This window comes from Leptonychotes weddellii, chromosome 9, assembly GCF_054177405.1.
Source record: "Leptonychotes weddellii isolate Sample4059 chromosome 9, ASM5417740v2, whole genome shotgun sequence".
NCBI classification, from domain to species: Eukaryota; Metazoa; Chordata; class Mammalia; order Carnivora; family Phocidae; genus Leptonychotes; species Leptonychotes weddellii.
In genome coordinates, this window is record NC_138377.1 from 55,557,403 (window position 1) to 55,579,021 (window position 21,619).

Consider the following 21,619-nt stretch of genomic DNA (forward strand, 5'->3'; position numbering starts at 1 on the left):
TGGTTAAGCGACTGCCTTCAGCTCAGGTCATGATCCTGGAGTCCTGGGATCGAGTCCCGCATCGGGCTCCCTGCTCAGCAGGGAGTCTGCTTCTCCCTCTGACCCTCCCCCCTCTTATGCTCTCTCTATCTCATTGTCTCTCTCAAATAAATAAATAAAATCTTTAAAAAAAAAAAAAACAAACTTCAAAATTAAGAGCAGTGTTTGGCTCCCCTCCTGCACATAGCCTTAGGAAGGAATACATTCCTTTGTATACAATGTGTGTACTGTATGTTGATAACTACTTAGCAGTGAGGCTTGTAGAAGTTTCAAGTGTGAATTAGACATAGCTTTAATGCCACAGGGATTTTATACCAAAGTGGAAGCAAGCATATAAGCAGTTACTGAAATGTAAAGCAGGAGAAATACAGAGGATAAATTATGTGATTGAAATGTGAAGAACATTTAAAAGATAAAAGATAATAAAAATATCATACTAAGCAGGTTATTACAGACCATTATTCTCCCAAGAAATAGAGTAAAAAAATCTTTTGGCATTATTTAACATTGACCATAAGAACTCTCTTGACATGCACCTCTTTCACATTTGATGTCTACACCATTTAGTTTATAAGGTACCTTGGAAAATTTTTTTTGTTTTTCTAATGCATATTTCTAAGGCTCTCCTTGTAGATCACTGGTGGTTTTTCCTAGGAGGTTTTTGTACTAATTTGTAGAGCTATAGAACTAACTCCTATTCTCTATGTTACTATGATTAAAGTTATTAAAAGTTCAATTATGCTTAGAATAAAACCTTATTGTATAAAGAAAGTATACTTGATGGCTTTTAAAATTTTTATGACTGTAAAAACAAGGCTGACCATCAGTTTGTAAAAGTTGTGGTATTTCTACAGCTTTAGTTTCTTGGCTTGTTTTTTAGGAGGACAGCGTTGCTAATAAACAGACTATTGCAGGTTATAGGAACAAAGCTATTAAAGAAAGAGACAAACTTTTGAAACAAGAAGAAATGAAGTCACTGGGTGAGTTTAACATTCTCTCCAAAAACTGTTTACGTACAGGAAAGAATATTTCTCTGTGCTTGGTAGGGAGTGTTTCTGAAATGACATATTTCTTTAATTTGGGTTTTTTTTTTTAGCATAAATAGTTTTCTCCCCTCAGGTATCTATAGATTTTTATGATAAATGAGACCTGTGTTCATCTCTTAAAACAGTATTTCAAGGTATAGCATATCCCCTATTAAACCAACCTAATGCTAGATTAAGCACAAGTTGGAGTTTCTATGGCTTACAGACTGTTTGGGGCCATTTGTTTGATTCACACAGCTTTATAAAATATTGCTTTCCAGATTTGACTATATATATGAATCACTTGGGAATCCTTTGAAGATTCTAAATTAGTAGGTCTGTGTGGGAGAAGAGATTCTGCATTTCTAACAAAGTGATACTTTGCTACTGGTCTTAGGACCACACTTCGAGTAGCAGGGCTTTGAAAGGCAGGTATATGTTTGTCCCAGTGCAGTAGTTTGTCTTAAACCCAGCCAACTTGCTTTCCCATTTTAATCACCTGCTGGCTCCCTCCAGCAATTTACAACCCCTGTGAGTCTCTACCGATCACACTTAACCATAAAATATTTCAGGGATTCTTTTTTTACATTAAAAAATGTGTTGTTTTCTGTCTGTGAACAGTTCTAAGTTTGATCTTCTCCACAGCTTTTGAAAAGGCTAAATTAAAAAGAGAAAAAGCAGATGCCCTAGAAGCAAAGAAAAAAGAAAAGGAAGATAAAGAGAAAAAGAAGGAAGAATTGAAGAAAATTGTTGAAGAAGAGAGACTGAAGAAAAAAGAGGAAAAAGAGAGACTTAAAATAGAAAGGGAAAAGGTATTCATTCAAGTATATTAGCTATGCTCTCTATATAAAAAATAGTATGATTTACATATTTAAATTCATGGGGGACATCGGGGTGGCTCAGTCAGTTAAGTGTCTGCCTTCAGCTCGGGTCATGATCCCAGCTTCTCCCTCTGCCTGCTGCCCCCCCGCTTGTGCTCTCTTTCTCTCTCTCTCTCTCTGACGAGTAAATAAATGATATCTTTAGGGGAAAAATAAATAAATAAATTCATGGTTAATTTTCAAATGCTTTTACCACTTTGATTGACATTTCTAGTTGTATAGAGCACTGATAAACAGTTATTGGTTTATCTCTCTTTTGCTTTGGAAAATTTAATGAATAATTTAAGGTTCAGCATATATATACATGCCTTTACACCCCAAAGCCTCTTAAGTACAATTCGTTTTTTTTATTCTGTTCCGTTAGCCAACATATATCATTAGTTTTTGATGTTGTGTTCAAAACTTCATTAGTTGCATATAACACCCAGTGCTCATCAATTCTAAAGTTGATTTTCTTCATTATTTAGACTTCCAAATTTAGGGAAGATGATATGCATAAAACTCGCAGAAGTAAAATATATAATTAGAAAAATACAATAAAATCTACAAATAACAAGAATTATTAGTGTCTTTGTGTTTTTTTTTAAGATTTATTTATTTGACATAGAGAGACACAGCAAGAGAGGGAACACAAGCAGGGGGAGTGGGAGAGGGAGAAGCAGGCTCCCCGCCGAGCAGGGAGCCCGATATGGGGCTCGATCCCAGGACCATGAGATCATGACCTGAGCCAAAGGCAGACGCTTAATGACTGAGCCACCCAGGCGCCCCAAGAATTATTGGTGTTCTTATTCTCCTTGAAGAATAAAGTATCTGTAAAAATAGGTTTTTCAGCAAATCTTTTATTACAATCTTTAGTGGTAGATATTCTTTAGAGAATTCTGTAGCTGGCTTTCTCCAGAGTCAGTAAGTGTCATTGGTTTTCTGGGCTATTCACAAGTAGCCCTAGCTAATCCTTTTACACCCTGTGCTCATTTAAATTGCCTGTAGTTTCTTGAACTATTTCAAATAGGCCATTGGGATGGGGGTGGAGGTATCTAACACATGTACACTCCAGAAAATGTAGAGGACAAGAAAACCACTTGTAATCTAAATGTGGTAACATTTAGAGATAGCATTTTTTTTTTAAGATTTTATTTATTTGAGGGAGACAGAGAATCTCAAGCAGACTCCCCACTGAGAGTGGAGCCCAGCTAGGGACTCATTCTGAGGATGCTGAGATCATGACCTGAGCCAAAACCAAGAGTTAGATGCTTAACCAACTGCGCCACCCAGGCGCTCCTAATTTATTTCTAATCTTTATTCTGGGCCTTAAAAAAGAGATGTAACATTTATAATTTTGTAATTTTTTTTGTTTTGTTTAACATTATTGAAATAGTCCTTCATGTTATTAAGTAATAAGTAAAGTCAGATTTTTAGTGACTGCGTAATAGTTAATCAAATAGATACAGGTAAGTGCTTTATAATTTTTTGCTCATAAATAATGATACCCTGTTCAAATTTATGAATAAAATTCTTTACTGGTTTTGGATTATGTCCCTGGATAAATTTATAGGAAGTAGAGTAATAGGTCAAAGGCTAGGAACATTTTTAAAAACTTTCTTTACACATACGTAAGTATATGTTTGCTAAACATGTGCTTATTTACACTCTTAGCAATAGTGAATGAGAATACCCATCTTATTACATGCTACAAGAATTATTTGGGGCAGGGAGGGAAGACTTCTGTAGCAGACTACTTAAAGCACAATTAAGTTCTGTAACTATGGTTTTATGTTGAAAATTGGTAAGTGCCCATCTCTTACCACCAGTGGTCCTAAATTTCAAAGGAAGAGTATAAGATTAACGTATGTTAAACATTTATTGGAAAATAATTATAAACTATAATAAATATAAAATATTTTACTTATACTCTGCTTTATTGGAGACGTTTTAGGGTCATTATTTATCTTCCAGTGTCAAATACCAGAACCAAGAAGTAAGTGTATCAAAAGACCAAGTGAGCAAGAGGAGTGGCCTGGATTGAAAGAGAAAGAAATCCACCAACTGTGTTCTGATATTTCTTTTACTTACTGGTCCCTCTGTCCCTAGGTTGTTAGGTTTAAATGAATCTTAAAAATAACAACTATATGACAAATATAGGGGGAGGTTTTATTTTAGGTACTCTAATAATTTGTTACTTTACTTTGTCAAGATTTAATTGATTTGAAATAGGAGAGCCCCTATAGGCAGGGTCAAATTGAATTAATATTTATCCATGGGCTGTTATGTATGAGACATTTTCCATCTTTGTAGCAGTAGTGTTAGGCAAGCATTGTTTTGATCAGTGATTCTAATACTTCAGCTGCATCAAAATCACCAGAAAGACTTATTAAAACATCAACTGCTGGATCTCAACCTGAGAGTTCCTTGTTCAGTAGGTCCGGGTTAGGGCCCAAATATTTGTAATTCTTACAAGTTCCCAGGTGATGCTGATGTTGCCTTATAAAATTCTTATAAAAAATTTTATTAACCTTTTGTTTTAGGAAAGAGAAAAATTACGTGAAGAGAAGCGAAAATATATGGAATACTTAAAACAGTGGAGTAAACCTAGAGAAGATATGGAATGTGACGATCTTAAGGTATAAGTTTGTTATGTGATGTTTCACACCTATGCTCTATGTGCCCTATGTGGCTTTGCTGATGAAATTTTTCTTCTTAATAGTGGCTTCATATTTAACTAAGAGGAAATAGCCAATTAAGCAAATGCTATAGTTAGAGTTCCAAAGCAGCACTGTTAGTATTTTATGACAGACTTTGAAAAGACTCTCATTCTGCAGACATAATTGGTCATTTGTATGATCGTTGATAATCCAGTATTATCATTCATCTCAGTTTGTATGGAACCACTTCTAAGTTCAACAGATGGATTAATTCTATTCCATATCCTAAGGAGATCCTGCATTGAAGATAATATTGATGCAGCTAATGCCTTGATCTCAGAATCTAGGTTAAAAGTCCCTCTTAACTAGAAAATGTAGTCAGAAGTATACATCAGCCCAAAGTTGTTCTTAGTTCGATAAAGAAAAAAGTCCCTAGTGATTGTAATTTAGTAAAGCTGGAATAAGGCCAAGACATCTATAATTTTAAAAGTTCCAGGGGCGCCTGGGTGGCTCAGTTGGTTAAGCGACTGCCTTCGGCTCAGGTCATAATCCTGGAGTCCCGGGATCGAGTCCCGCATCGGGCTCCCTGCTCGGCAGGGAGTCTGCTTCTCCCTCTGACCCTCCTCCCTCTCATGCTCTCTGTCTCTCATTCTGTCTGCCTCAAATAAATAAATAAAATCTTTAAAAAAAATTAAAAAAAAAAGTTCCAAAGGTGATTGTGATAAACATCCAGGGTTGAGAACCACTAGTCTGCCTGAAATAAATCTTATTTGGCAAAGTGTACGTATATACCTTTTACAGTTTTCTGTACTTGGTTCATATAGTTATATAAATTGTTTAATCTTTCAGGAACTTCCAGAACCAACTCCAGTGAAGACTAGACTACCTCCTGAAATCTTCGGTGATGCTCTGATGGTTTTGGAGTTTCTTAATGCTTTTGGGGAACTTTTTGATCTTCAAGATGAGTTTCCTGAGGGAGTAACCCTAGGCAAGTGCTATTGCTGTGTTAATAGTTCACCCTAATATTAGTGGTTTAAAACAAAAAGTTAGTATCTCTCAGAGTTCTGTAGAGTCACTGGACCTAATTGTCCAGCCCTTTCTTGGGGTCTCTCATGTGGTTACAGGAAGTGGCTGGGACTGGAGTCATCTGAAGGCTTACCTGATTGGATGTTCAAGATGGCTTCCTCACAAAAAAAAAAAAATTAAAATTAAAAATTAAAAATAAAATAAGAAAAGATGGCTTCCTCACACACATGCCTGGTGCCTCAGTGCTCCTCCGTGTGGCATCCCACCCCATCAGGGTAGCCTATACTACTTATGTGGCAGCTAAGGGCTCCCAGAAGAAGAGGACAGAAACTGCCAGCCTTCTTAAAGGCTAGGCTTGGAACTGGCAAGCCTTATTTCTGTCATATTCCATTGGTCAGGTCTGCTCAGTAAATTTAAGGGAGTGAAGGAATAGATTCCTCTTCTTGAAGGTGTCATGGTTTATGTAAGTGCGGGAAAGGAAGGAATTGACATCAGCTGAATTTAGAGACAAGTTACTGCCAACCTCTAATCTGTGATTCTGCATTGACTCCATACTTTTACTTTGTATAAACATTATAAGAACTACATTAATTGAGAAGGGCTTTGGATCTCATTTTGGATTTTTAATTGTCAAATAGCAAAATAATTTTCTCAAAATCAAAATAAAGACCCTCAAAGACAGAATTATGATATCACTGTTATTTTAATAAAAGTGTACTCTTAAGGAGGGGGCTTTCACATTCCTTCAGTTTCTCTTTATGAGCTGGGTTAGGCATGAATCATTGTGCCTTACAGATCAAGAAGGTCTAGACAATGCTGGTTTAGGTAAGATAAATTAGATAACATTTATGATTTGGATACAATATTAAGATTATACCTCATACTTATGATTACCTCTCCTATGCAGTAAACATTAATGTCCCACATAGCTCTTGAGAACAATGGAGCAACAATAACAAATCTTTGAGTTGTTATTCATATTAGAATAAAATGATAATTTTTAACATGTGCCTTAATTACACCTGAAATTTAAACTTAAAAGGAAATATGGTATTGATCTGCTGAGGCTAATTTGACTTTCTTGAATGTAGTGATTTTGGCTTATGATTTTATTGTATTTTATTATAATCATTATAAATCATTTTTTGATTTTGCCTTTGATAATACTCTACTTTGATAAATGGACACTTAATTACACAGGCTGTTGTTTGATTAAAATGTTTATTCCAATGGAGTTGTTTTTTCAGTACATGAACAGAACTTTAAATTCATTTTAAACATTTTATTCACAGAAGTGTTAGAGGAAGCTCTTGTAGGAAATGACAGTGAAGGCCCACTATGTGAATTGCTTTTTTTCTTCCTGACTGCCATCTTCCAGGCGATAGCTGAAGAAGAAGAGGAAGTAGCCAAAGAGCAAATAACGGATGCTGACACCAAAGGTCAGAATTCAGTGTTATTGCTGATTGATAGTAGCTTTGTAGCTTTGGAACTGATTTTTGAAGGTTATCTGAAAATTAACCTCACTTTTACAATTATAAAATATAGCTGTTCAAGTCCCCCAGTTCTTGAGTCATATATGAACAATACATTATCAGTTGTTTTATAAAAATTTTGGTTTAATGTACTGCTTCTGATGACCTTTACAATATCTACTCTCCCCCCCCAAATCTATCTTGCTTTTTATTCCTTTAGATTTCTCCTATGATTTAGGAACATTACAGATGTCATTGACCAGTATCTAATTCCAAGAGAGTCTGCTAAATGGCACTGATTTTTTTTTTTTTGCCCCCACCTAAGGAAATACTTTAATAATTGTTACCAATACTTAAACTGAAAATACTCTTGTTGGTTTCATTTGAGATGTGACAGTTTATAGATCAGAGTCAAGTAAAATTTAATTTTTTTATTTCACCAGCAGTTTGAACTAGAAATTTTGCTGTTTAAATTCTGTGCACTTAAATATCTAAAGTCAGTGTGTGTGTACATATTAACGTAGGAATAATTCTTGGAGAAACCCTTTTTTGTTTAGGACTTACCTTAATCAGAGGAATTGTTAAGCATGTGTAGTAAAAGATTGATTTGGCTTCCTGAATTTATACTCTCCGTGAACTTTGTCACATTAGAGATTTAGGATCAGAAGCCTTATTAAACAATACTTCAGTGTACTGCATAAAAATTCACAATAAGAAATAACTTTTAGGAGACATTTTGTTAGCAGTCTCGATACAAAAAGATGTGACGTTCTTGCATTCAGATAGTATTGTTGACCTTAGGTAATTTGAGTTCATTTTTTTTATGCCTGGTCCCTGAAGCAACAGGATAATGATAAGTATGCATCTGATGTTGGTTTTCTTTATATTTTACAGCCTGAGTTCAAACAAAAGATATTCTTGAGTGCTAATCACCATAGGTCCCTTATCAAGGTCATTTTAACAGCATTGTCCATTTTGTCATCTCAGATGACTTAGTCCATAAAATGAGACTCTACTAAAGGGAAGATGGAAGGGCAAACCATTTATAAAAGTCTAAAGATTTTCTAAGATAGCAAGTACCAGCACTAAAGATGGATTATCTAAGACAGAAAATGTGGCAAATATTCATTCTTTTAGCCATTAGATTGTCTTAATGACCAATAACATCACAGGGTTATGAACCAAATTCTGACCTTAATGTAAGACATAAATCTGTGTTTAATTCAGGATTTGAAGCAAATGAATTTTGTAGTTTTGTACAGATGACAAAAAGTGGGGTGACAAGGAAATTATGTTGGAAAATCAGCTAGTGTAAAGAAAATATATGTGTACTGGTGTTTGTATTGCCATTGTATTTTCCTTTCATGATTGATCTGTAATTTTTATAGCTCTAATCCTGTAAAGGACCAATCTATGCATACTAATACAAGGTCTACCTCTGAATAAGTATTGGTCATTAAATAAAAGTTTTAATGCTCCTTTGAAGATATTTATTTAAATGTTAAGGGGAAAAAATATGCTTTGGAGTTTTTCCACCCTTCTCCACTTCCCTGTTGTATTGACTACATTTTTTTTTTTAAGATTTTATTTATTTATTTGACAGAGACAGAGATAGCGAGAGCAGGAACACAAGCAGGGGGAGTGGGAGAGGGAGAAGCAGGCTTCCCGCCGAGCAGGGAGCCCGATGCGGGGCTCGATCCCAGGACCCTGGGATCATGACCTGAGCCGAAGGCAGATGCTTAACGACTGAGCCACCCAGGTGCCCCTGTATTGACTACATTTTACATAATTATTTCAGTTACAGTAAGGATCCTAGACTATTCTCCCAGGTTACTTTACCCATGTTCTCCTATCTCTGTAACAAAAAAGCTTTCCCACAGTTCTTTCTGAAAGCAAGTGATGTAAGACATTATATATATATAATTTCATTTAATGGTCACATCATCCTTGTGGCATAGATAGGTAGGTATAGTAAATTGGTAGATTATTAATACTTATTTTCTGCCTTTACTTACAAAAAAACTTAGACTTAAGGAGTTTAATTAACTTGCCCAAAGAAACATGGCTAATAAAAAAAGTGATGGGATACAGACTCAGGCAGTCTGCTCTGGAGCCTCATACTGGCTATGCTATATTACCTCATAATATGGCAAAGATGTTGAAAATTTGAATATTTGTTTCCCTAACATTGCCTATAAAATTATCCATCTTCAGGAAGATCTAAAATCTTTGGCCTTTAGTCTCCCTTTTTTTATATCAAATCTTGGAAATTTGGACCAAGAATTTTTTAAATCTTACATTAAAAATTTCAGTTCCTCTCTTCAGTTTTATATCATGAGCTTAAAAGCCCTTCAAAGTGTAGGAAGAAGAGTATCCTTACATAGCATAGTTTTGTGTATTTGCTAAAATATCATTGTTTAGTGTTTAAATTGTAGATTCTAGGTTACTGTGATGATAAATGTAACTTTCAGATAATCATAACATACAGTTCAGCTATACAGGTGACCCTTGAAAAACACAGGGGTTAGGAATGCCAACCCTCCCCACCCCCAGCCAAAAATCCATGTATAACTTCTGACTCCCCCAAAACTTAACTATTAGCAGCCTACTGTTGACTGGCAGCCTTACTGATAATATAAACAGTCAAATACCACATATTTTGTGTGTTATATGTATTATATGCTATATTCTTACAATAAAGTAAGCTAGAGAAAAGAAGATGTTATAGAGAAAATACATTTACAGTACTATATTGTAAAAAAAAAAAAAAAAAAAACTACTTATAGGGGTTCCTGGGTGGTTCAGTCAGTTAAGCCTCCAACTCTTGGTTTCAGCTCAGGTCATGATCTCAGGGTCATGAGATCAAGCCCCGTACCGGGTGCCGCACCGAGCATGGAGTCGGCTTGAGATTCTCTCTCTCCGTCTCCCTCTGCCCCTCCCCCTGCTTGCTCTCTAAATCTCTCTCTCTCTCTCTCAAATAAATAAATACAAAAAATCGGGGCGCCTGGGTGGCTCAGTCGTTGGGCGCCTGCCTTCGGCTCAGGTCATGATCTCAGGGTCCTGGGATTGAGCCCCGCATCGGGCTCCCTGCTCCGCAGGAAGCCTGCTTCTCCCTCTCCCACTCCCCCTGCTTGTGTTCCCTCTCTTGCTGTGTCTCTCTCTGTCAAATAAATAAATAAAATCTTTAATAAATAAATAAATAAATACAAAAAATCTTTTTTAAAAAATCTACTTATAAGTGGTCCCGCACAGTTCAAACATGTGTTCTTCAAGAGTCAACTGTATTCTCTTGGTATGATGTACCCAAGTGACTGTCTCTAAGCAAATCCTAGAGTAATAATACGGTTTCTTCAGAGTGCCATTTGGTAGATAATTGAGTTAAAGAATACATATTTTGGGGCGCCTGGGTGGCTCAGTCGTTAGGTGTCTGCCTTCGGCTCAGGTCATGATCCCAGGGTCCTGGGATCGAGCCCTGCATAGGGCTCCCTGCTTGGCGGGAAGCCTGCTTCTCCCTCTCCCACTCCCCCTGCTTGTGTTCCCTCTCTCACTGTGTCTCTCTGTCAAATAAATGAATAAAATCTATTAAAAAATACATATTTTAACATGGTACTTGACAATTAAACAATTAAAAGTAAACTCATTTTGTTGCTTGTCCATTTCCTAAGGCCTTTATAACTTTGTCCTAGGAAGTTAAAAGTTACTACAGATAAAATAGGTTGAATGTGGTGATTGGTGCAAAGGAAAAGGACCAGTCCACTTTTACAGTTCTGTAACTAAAACTGGTGTTAATTTTAGAGTGCCTATTAATTTTCTGTGGCTTTCCATGTAAAATGAAAATTGAGGAAGTTTTAGCTCTAGTATTTCCATGGTAAGAAGGAATATAATGTCTTGCATTTGGACTGGATTCAGGGCCTAGTAGGAATAACTTCTGCATATATGCAATGTTCAGTCAGATAACTTCTGTGTGGTAGTGTTTATGCTTTAACTGCTATGAAATTGTCAATGATTGTAATCAGACATGATCCCAGAGCTGCCTTTTTCCTTTTAGTAAAGGACAGTAGTTCTTTTCTCTGAGGTTCATTTTGTCAGCTTGTGAACTTTCAGAAGGGAAACATAGTAGAAGGTTAAGGAACCACAGAACCAGTTTCGCCCAGCGATTTTCCAGCTCTAATCCATGGAGTACTGTGAGTTGTAAAGGGATTCCTTGGTGCCACTGCAGGAGAATTGGAAAGATGAATGGGCAGGATTATCATCTCCATATCCCACTGAACAAAGGGAACTTTTATCTCTTTTGTATTGGACTCCCAAGACATATTTGAAGAATTTAAAAACTGCGGATCGAGACTCACTCCTTTAAGAAAAATGAAGCCAATTAAGTGATTTGTCTGAAGGCTGCACAGCTAGGAACTAGGGGACTGGCAGTGCTGAGACTAGAATATATATTATCTGACTCAGTCTGAAGTTATGCCCACCATTCTATGATATAACAAGAGGTTTTTTTGTAAGCTTAAAGTTTTTTCATAGTTGACACTTTAATTTTTTTTATCATCTATGTGTTATAATTAGGAATAATTACATATGCTAATGCTTTAAATACAATTTGTGCCAGTAGATTTACTCTGTAGTCTTGTTTGTAAGCTAGGCATGATTTTCAGAGTTAAAAAGCAATTTACTTAGAAAATGCAGGGTAATCTTCCTGTTGTTTCTTAGATTGGAGAGTTTTCACAGTAAAAACAGGAACTTTCAGTGAAGAGGATAAATCAGTGGTTAAGAGACAGCTATCTTTAAGTTGTTTTAGTTCTTTTTCTGTGTTAGTTTTGTGATGATTATAACCCTACTTTGTTATGATTCAATCTTAAAATATTTATAAAAGATTGGGGATCTTCAAATAGATTCTGATTTTCAAAATAGACTTTTCTAAAGTTATATCGAGTGAGGAGATTTGTTTTTAAAAGTGCATTTTACCATTTTGGGGGGAATGTGTATGTGCATCTTGTTGGTAACTTGGAAATTGTCTTCTGTGTTAACTAAGGAAAATGAGCGTGCAGTACATGTCTTGGGATTCATAGTTTGAGGTGGACACTAGGCAGAATGTGAATGATGCTTGTTGTACCTAGTGTTGGTTCTTTTGCGGTTCCTGAATGTTAAGCTGTTTGCTGTTTCTTTCGTCATTTTAGAAGGGCGTTATTCCCAAATATTCCAGTTTTGATTTGCACTAGAATAAAGTATTTATTTCCTTAAAGATTTAACAGAGGCTTTGGATGAAGATGCAGACCCCACAAAATCTGCACTGTCTGCAGTTGCATCTCTGGCAGCTGCGTGGCCGCAGTTGCACCAGGGTATGTGTGGGTTTTATTTTGGTTTTGTTTGGCTTTTTATTTTTAATTTTACAAAGGTACATTTTACATTGCTGAGGATTTATGGCTTATATTCTAAATGACAATTTCATTTCTTAACAACTATAGGCTGCAGTTTGAAAAGCTTGGATCTTGATAGCTGCACTCTTTCTGAAATCCTCAGACTGCACATCTTAGCTTCAGGTGCTGATGTAACATCAGCAAATGCAAAGTACAGATATCAAAAGCGAGGAGGATTTGACGCTACAGATGACGCCTGTATGGAGCTTCGTTTGAGCAATCCCAGTCTAGTGAAGAAACTGGCAAGCACTTCAGTGTATGATTTGACACCAGGTAAACTTTGCAAGTTGGAATTTGGATAACCTGCCCACTTCCTCCCCTCTTCTATCTCTTGAGCCCAGAAAACTAGGTCCTGATGAGAAATTTTAGATGATAGCAGTGTTAAAAGAGAAGGAGAACCGTCCTTAAAAAAATTGTTGGAATACAAATAGTGACCCAAATGGAGACTACTGTCGTTATTCATATTAGCTCTGTTTCTGATTTTCTTTTCTTTTTCAACTGGATTTTCTATTACTTTAAAATTCTGTGGTTAATCTACTAAATTTAGAAGGATAAGTGAGAATTAGCTAGCTTTCTTATTCATCAGTGTATCAGAAATCTAAGCTGTAGCTGCTAAATTCTAACATATGCTTAAATAGTGTTTGAGGTATGAGAAATGGTATATAAAGTTAAGATGAAGTTACTTTTCACTTCCTTTTTTAAATAAAAAATTACAATGCACAAATACGTAGAGCTTACTTTAATATGCTTGTCTAAGAGGACATATAATAAAAGTAGAGTGCCTTCATTCCAACATTCACAGTTTTTATAATTTATAGTAGTGTTTTTGTGCAGTATTTTCAGAGTAGTGATTTGCCTCTTGCCATTTTTTTAATTCATATGGTAATAATTTAGTTTTTATTTGAACTTCCTAAGTGAGCCTAAAAATTAAAACTTGAAAAGAATTCTTTGTCATTAGAAAATTTTTCATGTCGGGGCGCCTGGGTGGCTCAGTTGATTAAGCGACTGCCTTCGGCCCAGGTCATGATCCTGGAGTCCCAGGATCGAGTCCCGCATCGGGCTCCCTGCTCGGCAGGGAGTCTGCTTCTCCCTCTGACCCTCCTGCCTCTCATGCTCTCTGTCTCTCATTCTCTCTCTCTCAAATAAATAAATAAAATCTTTAAAAAAAGAAAAGAAAATTTTTCATGTCTATTTAACTGGTCTATATGGTAGTTATTTGTATTTGAAATGCCTGTATGTCACATATCTGTTAATTGGGATTCAGAGGTGCTTCTTTCTGAAGACATGCCATTGGCATGTTTGATCTTGAGACTTTTACCTATTCTTTATTAAGCATTTTCACATTGAGCCACAAATTAAGATTTTTCAAACAGCTCCTTTTTGTCATTGATGATACAGAAGTTATTTACCAATTTTTGACAGGAGAAAAAATGAAGATACTTCATGCTCTCTGTGGGAAACTCCTGACCCTAGTTTCTACTAGGGATTTCATTGAAGATTACGTTGATATATTACGACAGGCAAAGCAGGAGTTCCGGGAGTTAAAAGCAGAACAACATCGGAAAGAGAGGGAAGAAGCAGCTGCTAGGTAAGAGATAATTATAGGCAGTTGTGCTAATGAAGGCTGTTTATTTCTTTGCATCTAAAACGATATTTCACATTGGGCTGTAATGTGATATTGGCTCACACTGATGTTTGATGGCTTAACTAAGAGGTTATGAATAAATTGCTACATTATAACTTGTAGTAACATTTAGAGCACTTTCCATAGTTTTATGATTAAAGCAATATGCCAGAAGTTTAAAGTATCTTCCATCAAGTAGACTATAATATTTTATGTTAACTTTCAGAATTCGTAAAAGGAAGGAAGAAAAACTGAAGGAACAAGAACAAAAAATGAAAGAGAAACAAGAGAAACTGAAGGAAGAGGAGCAGAGAAATTCAGCTGCAGATACATCTGTTGGGTATGGTTTGAATTACAGTGCTCATTGGGCTTTACATAAAGAATAAAAATTAGCACCTTAAACTCTAAAATGCTTTTCAAAAGTTTTAAAAACTAGTTTTCTAGTTTTTTTTATTTATAGGTACATAATTATACCAGTGGGCCTATGAAATTTACATATATACAGTTCTCAAGTATACATGTGTTATGTTAAAAAATACTTTCAGGGAATCTAGAATTCATTTTCTCATAGAATTAATGTTGTAAATGATAATTGCCCAGAAAACCTTTCAATAGGCTATTTTTAACCAGTAATACATTTCTAGCATTAATAGTGGTATCTCTCCCCTCTACCACCACCACCACCATCAGAGTTGTACACTGTTTTCACAAAGCTCCTCTGAGTTTGAGGAATAGGGATGAAATTGGAGGTCTTAATAGATGGCATTGGGAGAAGATGGAAGCACCTTAAGTAATTTAGTGACTGAAGTACTCTGTTGCATTTGAAAATATTTGGGATGAAAATTGGCTATGAAGACAAGTGGGAATTTTTGCATATTGTAGATGGCAAACCATATTCAAATTTTGCAGAAATAATTTTTTTATGAAATCTGCAAAGGAAGGTACTAAAAATCTCAGTATTCTGAAATTCGTATACTGACTTTTAGTTATACTTGCATATAAAAATACCTATTAGTCTTAAGGCCATAGGTCACAAACATTTAACAGCTGTTATTTTATATGGCCATCAACAATATTTTAAGAAATGGAATTTGGATAGCTTGGGAAAGTTAATCTGATACCTAAAGCATAAGCAATCAGAGAAAAAAATAGATAATTGGATTTCTTCAAAATTAAAAACTTTTGTGCTTTGAAGAACACTGTCAAGAAAGTAAAAAGACAACCCAGTGAATGGGAAAAAATATTTGCAAATCTTGTATCTAATGGTTTAATATGCAGAATATATAAAGAACTCATATAACTCAACAATAAAAGAACAACCCAATTAAAAAATGGGCAAAGGATTTTAATAGGCATTACTCCAAAGAAAATAGATATACAAGAAGCACATGAAAAGACACTCAACATCATTAGTAGTTAGGAAAATGCACATCGAAATCATGAGATATTACTTCACATTCGCTAGGATGGCTATAATCCAATTAAGGGACAATAAGAAGTGTTGGTGAGAATCTGGAGAAACTGGAACTCTCATGTATTGCAAGTGGAAATGTAAAATGGTGCAGCTGCTTTGGATAAGTTTGGCAGTCTCTTAGACAATTAAACCCTTTGTTACCGTGTGATCCAGCAATTCCCCTCCTAGGTATATACTGAAGAGAATTAAGAGCATATGTTCAGGGACGCCTGGGTGGCTCAGTCATTAAGCATCTGCCTTCAGCTCAGGTCATGATCCCAGGGTCCTGGGATTGAGTCCCATATCGGGCTCCTTGCTCAGTGAGGAGCCTGCTTCTCCCTCTCCCTCTGCTGCTCCCCCTGCTTGTGCTCTCTCTCTGACAAATAAATAAATAAAAATCTTTAAAAAAAAAAAAAAAAGAGCATATGTTCACCCAAAAATGTATATACAAAAGTTCATAGCATCATAATTCTTAATAGCCAAAAAAAAAATAATAATAATAACCCAAATGTCCATCAGTTGATGAATGGAGAAACAAAACGATGTATTTCTTTGGTGGTATATCCATACAACACAATGTTGTTCAGCAATAAAAAGGAATAGAATTCTGAAACATGCTACAATGTGGATAAACTTTGAAAACATTATTATGCTGAGTAAAAGAAGCCAGTCACAAAAGACCATGTATTGTATGATTCCATTTATATAAAAAGTCCCAAATGGGCAAACCCACAGCAAAAAGTAGATAAGTGGTTAGCAGGGCAGTGGGGAAAAGGAAATGGAAAGTGACTTACTAATGGCTACGGGGTTTTTCTTTTGGGATGATGAAACTGTTCTGGAATTAGATAGGGGTAATGACTGCAAAACCTTGTGAATATACTAAAAACCACTGAATTTGTACACTTTAAAATGGTGATTTTAGGATATGTGAGTTATAGCTCAATTTTCTTTTTACATCTTATAAACCTTTTCCAGTTCTATTGAAATATAATTGACTTCTAACACTGTATTAATCGTTTAGGGTGTACAACATAATGATTTGATATATGCATATGTTATGAAATAATTACAGTAAGTTTAGTTGCTATTCATTACCTCCTATAGTTACAGATTTTTTCCTTGTGATCTCTTAATTTTGAAAAAAGGAAAAATAAGCACGTTATAGATTCTCCCATTTCATATTTTTTTTATCCTCATCTAACCTCACTCATAAATTATCTCTCCGGCTCCTAAACACATTTGAGTTTGCAAACCTCTGTTTGGATAAAGAACATAAATGGTGGAACTTATTTCAAGGTTAATTTGGACAGTATAATGAATTAGATAAAATATCCATCTTGTGTTCATTCAGCCTACTTACTATATCTGAAATTCACCTACTCTTCTCAACTATTTGTTTACTTTCTACTCTGAGCCAACCATCACCTCCCAGCCAACTACCTGGACTATTATAGTGGCCTCTTGTCTCCCCTCATCTACTTTCTCTCCCAGATCATTTTCCACATAGCAACCAAAGTGCTTTCTAATCCTATCATTTCCCTTTTCTAAACTCTTCTATTTTTTTCCCATTGCTTTTTGAATAACGCCCTACAAAGCCCTAGTATGATCTAACCCTGCCTTTTTCTCATCCATATCTTGGGTTACTTCTTTTTGTTTTATATTTTTCTCAAAATGATAAGCTCCTTCCTTTTCTCTTCAGCTCAGAGCCTTTGCACATGTTACCCCCTCTGCTAGAAAGGAGATTTCTTCTCACCTGCCACCTTACCCCTCCCCAGTCTCCCCAGTCTCACAATTTAAATGTCACTCCTTCAAGCAAGGTTTTCTTGATCCTTGAGACTAGATTTGGTTCTTCTTGAAATGCTTTCATAGCAACTTGAACTTCTAATTTTTTAACAGTTATTATATCCTTTAATTTTATAATTGTGTTATTACCTGTTTTCTCTGTGACAATATAAGCTCTCTGTCATCTTGTCCACTACTTCCTAAACATAATGGCTAGCACTTCATAGGCAGGCAATAAATATCTCATGAATGGAATTATATATTCATTAATGAAAATAATCTTTGTTTTTTTCCTTAAGGGAAGAAGAAAGAGAAGATTTTGATACTAGCACTGAGAGCAAAGAAATAGAGCAAAAGGAACTTGATCAAGATACAGTCACTGAAGATGAAGATGACCCAGGATCACATAAAAGAGGCAGAAGGGGTAATACAGAAATTTCTTAAGGGCATGCCTGCTTGTTTTTAATTAATAAGGCACTTTATAATTCAGCTATCCTGAAATATGTATTAGGTTACTTCATTTGTGATTCCAAGGTGTGTTTGTTTTTTACTTTTATTTTTTTTAAGATTTTATTTATTTATGTGAGAGAGAGAATGAGAGAGAGAGAGCATGGCGGGGGGGTCAGAGGGAGAAGCAGACTCCCCGCTGAGCAGGGAGCCCGATGTGGAACTCGATCCTGGGACTCGAGGATCATGACCTGAGCCGAAGGCAGTTGCCCAACCACCTGAGCCACCCAGGCACCCGGTGTGTTTGTTTTTTAAATACCTAACTCGTAGCTGCGATAAGTTTTTTAAATGGTGACCATTTTGTTAAAAAATGCTGTTAGAAGTTACATTCAGTCTTTATTCTCATGTCAGTTATACTTGAGGGAGGAGCAACAATATTCATATTGTTTTTATAGGTCAGTTTCTCATAATTTCAACTTTTGATTGGGAAGTTTCGTTGAGTTTTTGTATTTACTATTTTATATTAGGCCAAATAGAAATTTTTACTGTATAGCATACTCAACATGCATTAAATGCCTTTTAGATGCTAGAAATACAAAGGTCAGTAATGCTTATAATTGGGACCATATGGCTGAAAATGGAAATCAACTGCCTTAGAATAATGAGTTGCTGGATCAAAGGGAATATATTTTTTGAAAGTTGTTGATACAAATTACTTCTGAAGATCTTTAACCATCTTCATTTGACAACTATTGAAGGAGATTTTCAACTTTATTCTGTGCCTGTAATTTCGATAGTATCTTTTTTTTCCTACATTATTTGCTAAATAGTTATTATAAGTAGACAGAAAATTTTCTGTATTTCTGTATTTTGGAGGCTGCATTTTCTGATTATAATGCAATTGATTTAGAAATCCAAACCAAAAGACTTCATTTGATTAGAGTTTTAAGACACACTTCTTCTAAGTAGTAGGTCAAAGTAGAAACCATAAATGGAAACGAGAAAATATTTAAAACTATACTGACAAAAAAACTAATCATAGTATACATTAACACTTGTTGGATACAGTCCCTCAACTCAGAGGAAAATTTCTAGTTTTAATACATATTAGGGAAGAAGAAAAGCAAATTGAGCTAGGCATTCATTTAAGAAGTTAGAGGTAGAAAACAGAATAATCCCTCCAGATAAAAGGAAACAATAGATACAAGCAGAAATTAATAGAAAGTAATAGAAGAGGACAACAAAGCCAAAACTTTATTCCTTGAAAAAGATACAAACTAGACAAACCTTTCTTGAAATTGATTTGGGGGCAGGGGGAGGGGAGTCACAATAAGGTTAAGACTCAAAAGGAAGGCAACATAACTACAGATAAAGTAGAAATTTAAAGATAAGGGGATAGCATATACAGTTTTATGGCAATTACTTTGAAAGTGGAGGCAAAAATAAACAAAATCCTAGAAAAATGCACATTATAAAAATGGATTCATGAGAAAATTTAAAATGTGAATGGTTCTAAACCATTAGATCTTGAGTCAGTGTTAAAAGTCTTTCTACAAGGGCACCTGGGTGGCTCAGTCAGCTAAGTAAGTGTCCAACTCTTGGTTTTGGCTCAGGTCATGATCTCAGGGTCATGAGATCGAGCCCTGTGTTGGGCTCTACGCTGGGCGTGGAGCCTGCTTAAGATTCTCTCCCTCTCCCTCTGCCCCTTCCCTGCTCTGCTCCCCCATTCTCTCTCTCTCTCTGAATTAAAAAAAAAAAAAAATTCTTCCTACAAAGAAAACTTTAGTTCTAGACAACTTTATAAGTGAATTTTCCCAAATTTTAAAGCAGCAGATAATTCTAATCTTCTATAGACCCTTTCAAGAGGAAGAAGTAGGAGAAATAACTCTTCAGCCATCTAAGCAATCTGACAGTGTTTGAAACGGGACAAGTTTAATTCTTCAACACATCATAAAAGGCCAGGCAGGGCACCAGGAATCCAGGCCCTTTCTGTCTTGTTTGTGCTGCCATCCTTAGGGTTTTGCTGCCATCCTCATGTTCCAAAATGATTTATCCCCATGGCTCCATTCTGGCTAGTTGAAAGAAGGAAAATAGAAAGAGGTACAACCCAGACGTTACATATAATGCTTCTACTCCCATCTCTTTGATCAGAAGTTTCTCATGTAGCCATACCTCCTGGGGAAACATTTCCTGCTGGGAAATGTCCTTCTTTTGAATTGCTAGGTACCCAACTAAGCATTAGGGGTTCTGTTACCTTAAATCAGTGGTCAGTAAACTACAACCCATTGGCCAAATCTGCCCTGCCTGTTTTTATATAATCCAGTTAAACTGGTTTTTACATTTTTACGTTTTTAAATAGGGGAAAAAGAATGATATTTTGTAATATGAAAATTATATGAAATTCAGATTTCAGTGACCATAGTTTTAATTGAACCCAGCCATGCTTATTCATTTACATATTGTCTATGGCTGCTTTCATGCTAGAGTGGCCCAGTTGAGCAGCTGTGACAGAAACCATATGGCCCCCAAAGCCTAAAAATATTTACTAGCTAGCCCTTTATAAAAGTTAGTTTGCTGACTCCTGCCTCTGGACTGAACATATGTTGCAGAAGGACAGACTCTGCCTCACTCTGCAATATAGATTGCAGTTTTTTGTGTGTCCCTTGTATTTAAGTGTACCAGTTTCTTACCAGCGTAGTGTATTAGTCTATTCAGGCTGCCATAAAAAAATACCGCAGACTGGGGGGCTTAAACAACAGAAATGTTTTCTCGCAGTTCTGGAGGCTGGAAGTCCAAGATCAAGGTACCAGCAGGGTTGATTTCTGGTGAGGCCTCAGCTTGCTGTAGCACCTTCTTGCTGTGTCCTCACACAGCCTTTCCTCTGTGCCCACAGGTGAAGAGAGTGAGCACCCTGGTCTCTTTACTCTTCTTAAAAGGACACCAGTCCTGAATTAGGGTCCCACTCTTTGAGCTCATTTAACCTTAATTACCTCCTTAAGGGCCCTGTCTCCAAGTATGTCACACTGGGGTTTAGGATTTCAACCTATGAATTTGGGGGGCATTCAGTTTGGTACGTAAGACATAGTAACTTGGGATATTTTTGGATATTTTTCTGATGAAAATTTAAAATATGATGGTGATGATCAAATGTTTAAACTATAGGGAAAAGGGAACAAAATGGATTTAAAGAATTTACAAGACGAGAAGAGGTCAACTGTGTAACGAGAGAGCCTCTTACTGCTGATGAGGAAGAAGCTTTAAAACAGGAACATCAACAGAAAGAGAAAGAGCTCTTGGAAAAAATCCAAAGTGCCATAGCATGTACCAATATCTTTCCCTTGGGCCGAGACCGCATGTATAGGCGATATTGGATTTTCCCTTCTATTCCTGGATTATTTATTGAAGAGGATTATTCCGGTCTCACTGAAGACATGCTGTTGCCTAGACCTTCATCATTTCAGAATAGTGTACAGTCTCAAGATCCTCAGGTATCCACTAAAACTGGAGAGTCTTTGACGTCTGAATCTACCTCCAACATTGACCAAGGTCCATGTGATGATTCCCTGCAGCTGCCAAAACCAGTGCATAAGCCAAATCGGTGGTGCTTTTACAGTTCTTGTGAACAGCTAGACCAGCTGATCGAAGCTCTTAATTCTAGAGGACACAGAGAAAGTGCCTTAAAAGAAACTTTGTTGCAAGAGAAGAGCAGAATATGTGCACAGCTAGCCCATTTTTCTGAAGAGAAATTTCATTTTTCAGGTAAATTTTCATTGAAAACTGTTTCTTTTCTTTTGCTCTCCCCATAATCTCTGGT

The 21,619-nt window shown here is 36.1% G+C and overlaps 2 protein-coding genes across 4 annotated transcripts in view; one reads left to right on the forward strand and one right to left on the reverse strand.

Annotated features, from left to right (window-relative positions):
- The window catches only part of SRP54 (signal recognition particle 54), a 248,683-nt gene that overhangs the window by 184,425 nt on the left and 42,639 nt on the right, over positions 1 to 21,619 (reverse strand). The window lies entirely within an intron of this gene.
- The window catches only part of BAZ1A (bromodomain adjacent to zinc finger domain 1A), a 90,813-nt gene that overhangs the window by 49,371 nt on the left and 19,823 nt on the right, over positions 1 to 21,619 (forward strand). For 2 of the 3 annotated variants that reach the window (XM_081830623.1, XM_006732227.3), the window contains 11 exons: positions 920 to 1,019; positions 1,710 to 1,876; positions 4,468 to 4,563; positions 5,434 to 5,572; positions 6,903 to 7,049; positions 12,326 to 12,421; positions 12,548 to 12,772; positions 13,922 to 14,087; positions 14,350 to 14,463; positions 17,658 to 17,782; positions 20,968 to 21,564. In XM_081830623.1, coding sequence (XP_081686749.1) covers positions 920 to 1,019; positions 1,710 to 1,876; positions 4,468 to 4,563; positions 5,434 to 5,572; positions 6,903 to 7,049; positions 12,326 to 12,421; positions 12,548 to 12,772; positions 13,922 to 14,087; positions 14,350 to 14,463; positions 17,658 to 17,782; positions 20,968 to 21,564 — 1,972 coding nt within the window. The remainder of the gene's footprint in view (positions 1 to 919; positions 1,020 to 1,709; positions 1,877 to 4,467; positions 4,564 to 5,433; positions 5,573 to 6,902; positions 7,050 to 12,325; positions 12,422 to 12,547; positions 12,773 to 13,921; positions 14,088 to 14,349; positions 14,464 to 17,657; positions 17,783 to 20,967; positions 21,565 to 21,619) is intronic. The other variant, XM_081830622.1, reaches the window with a different exon arrangement.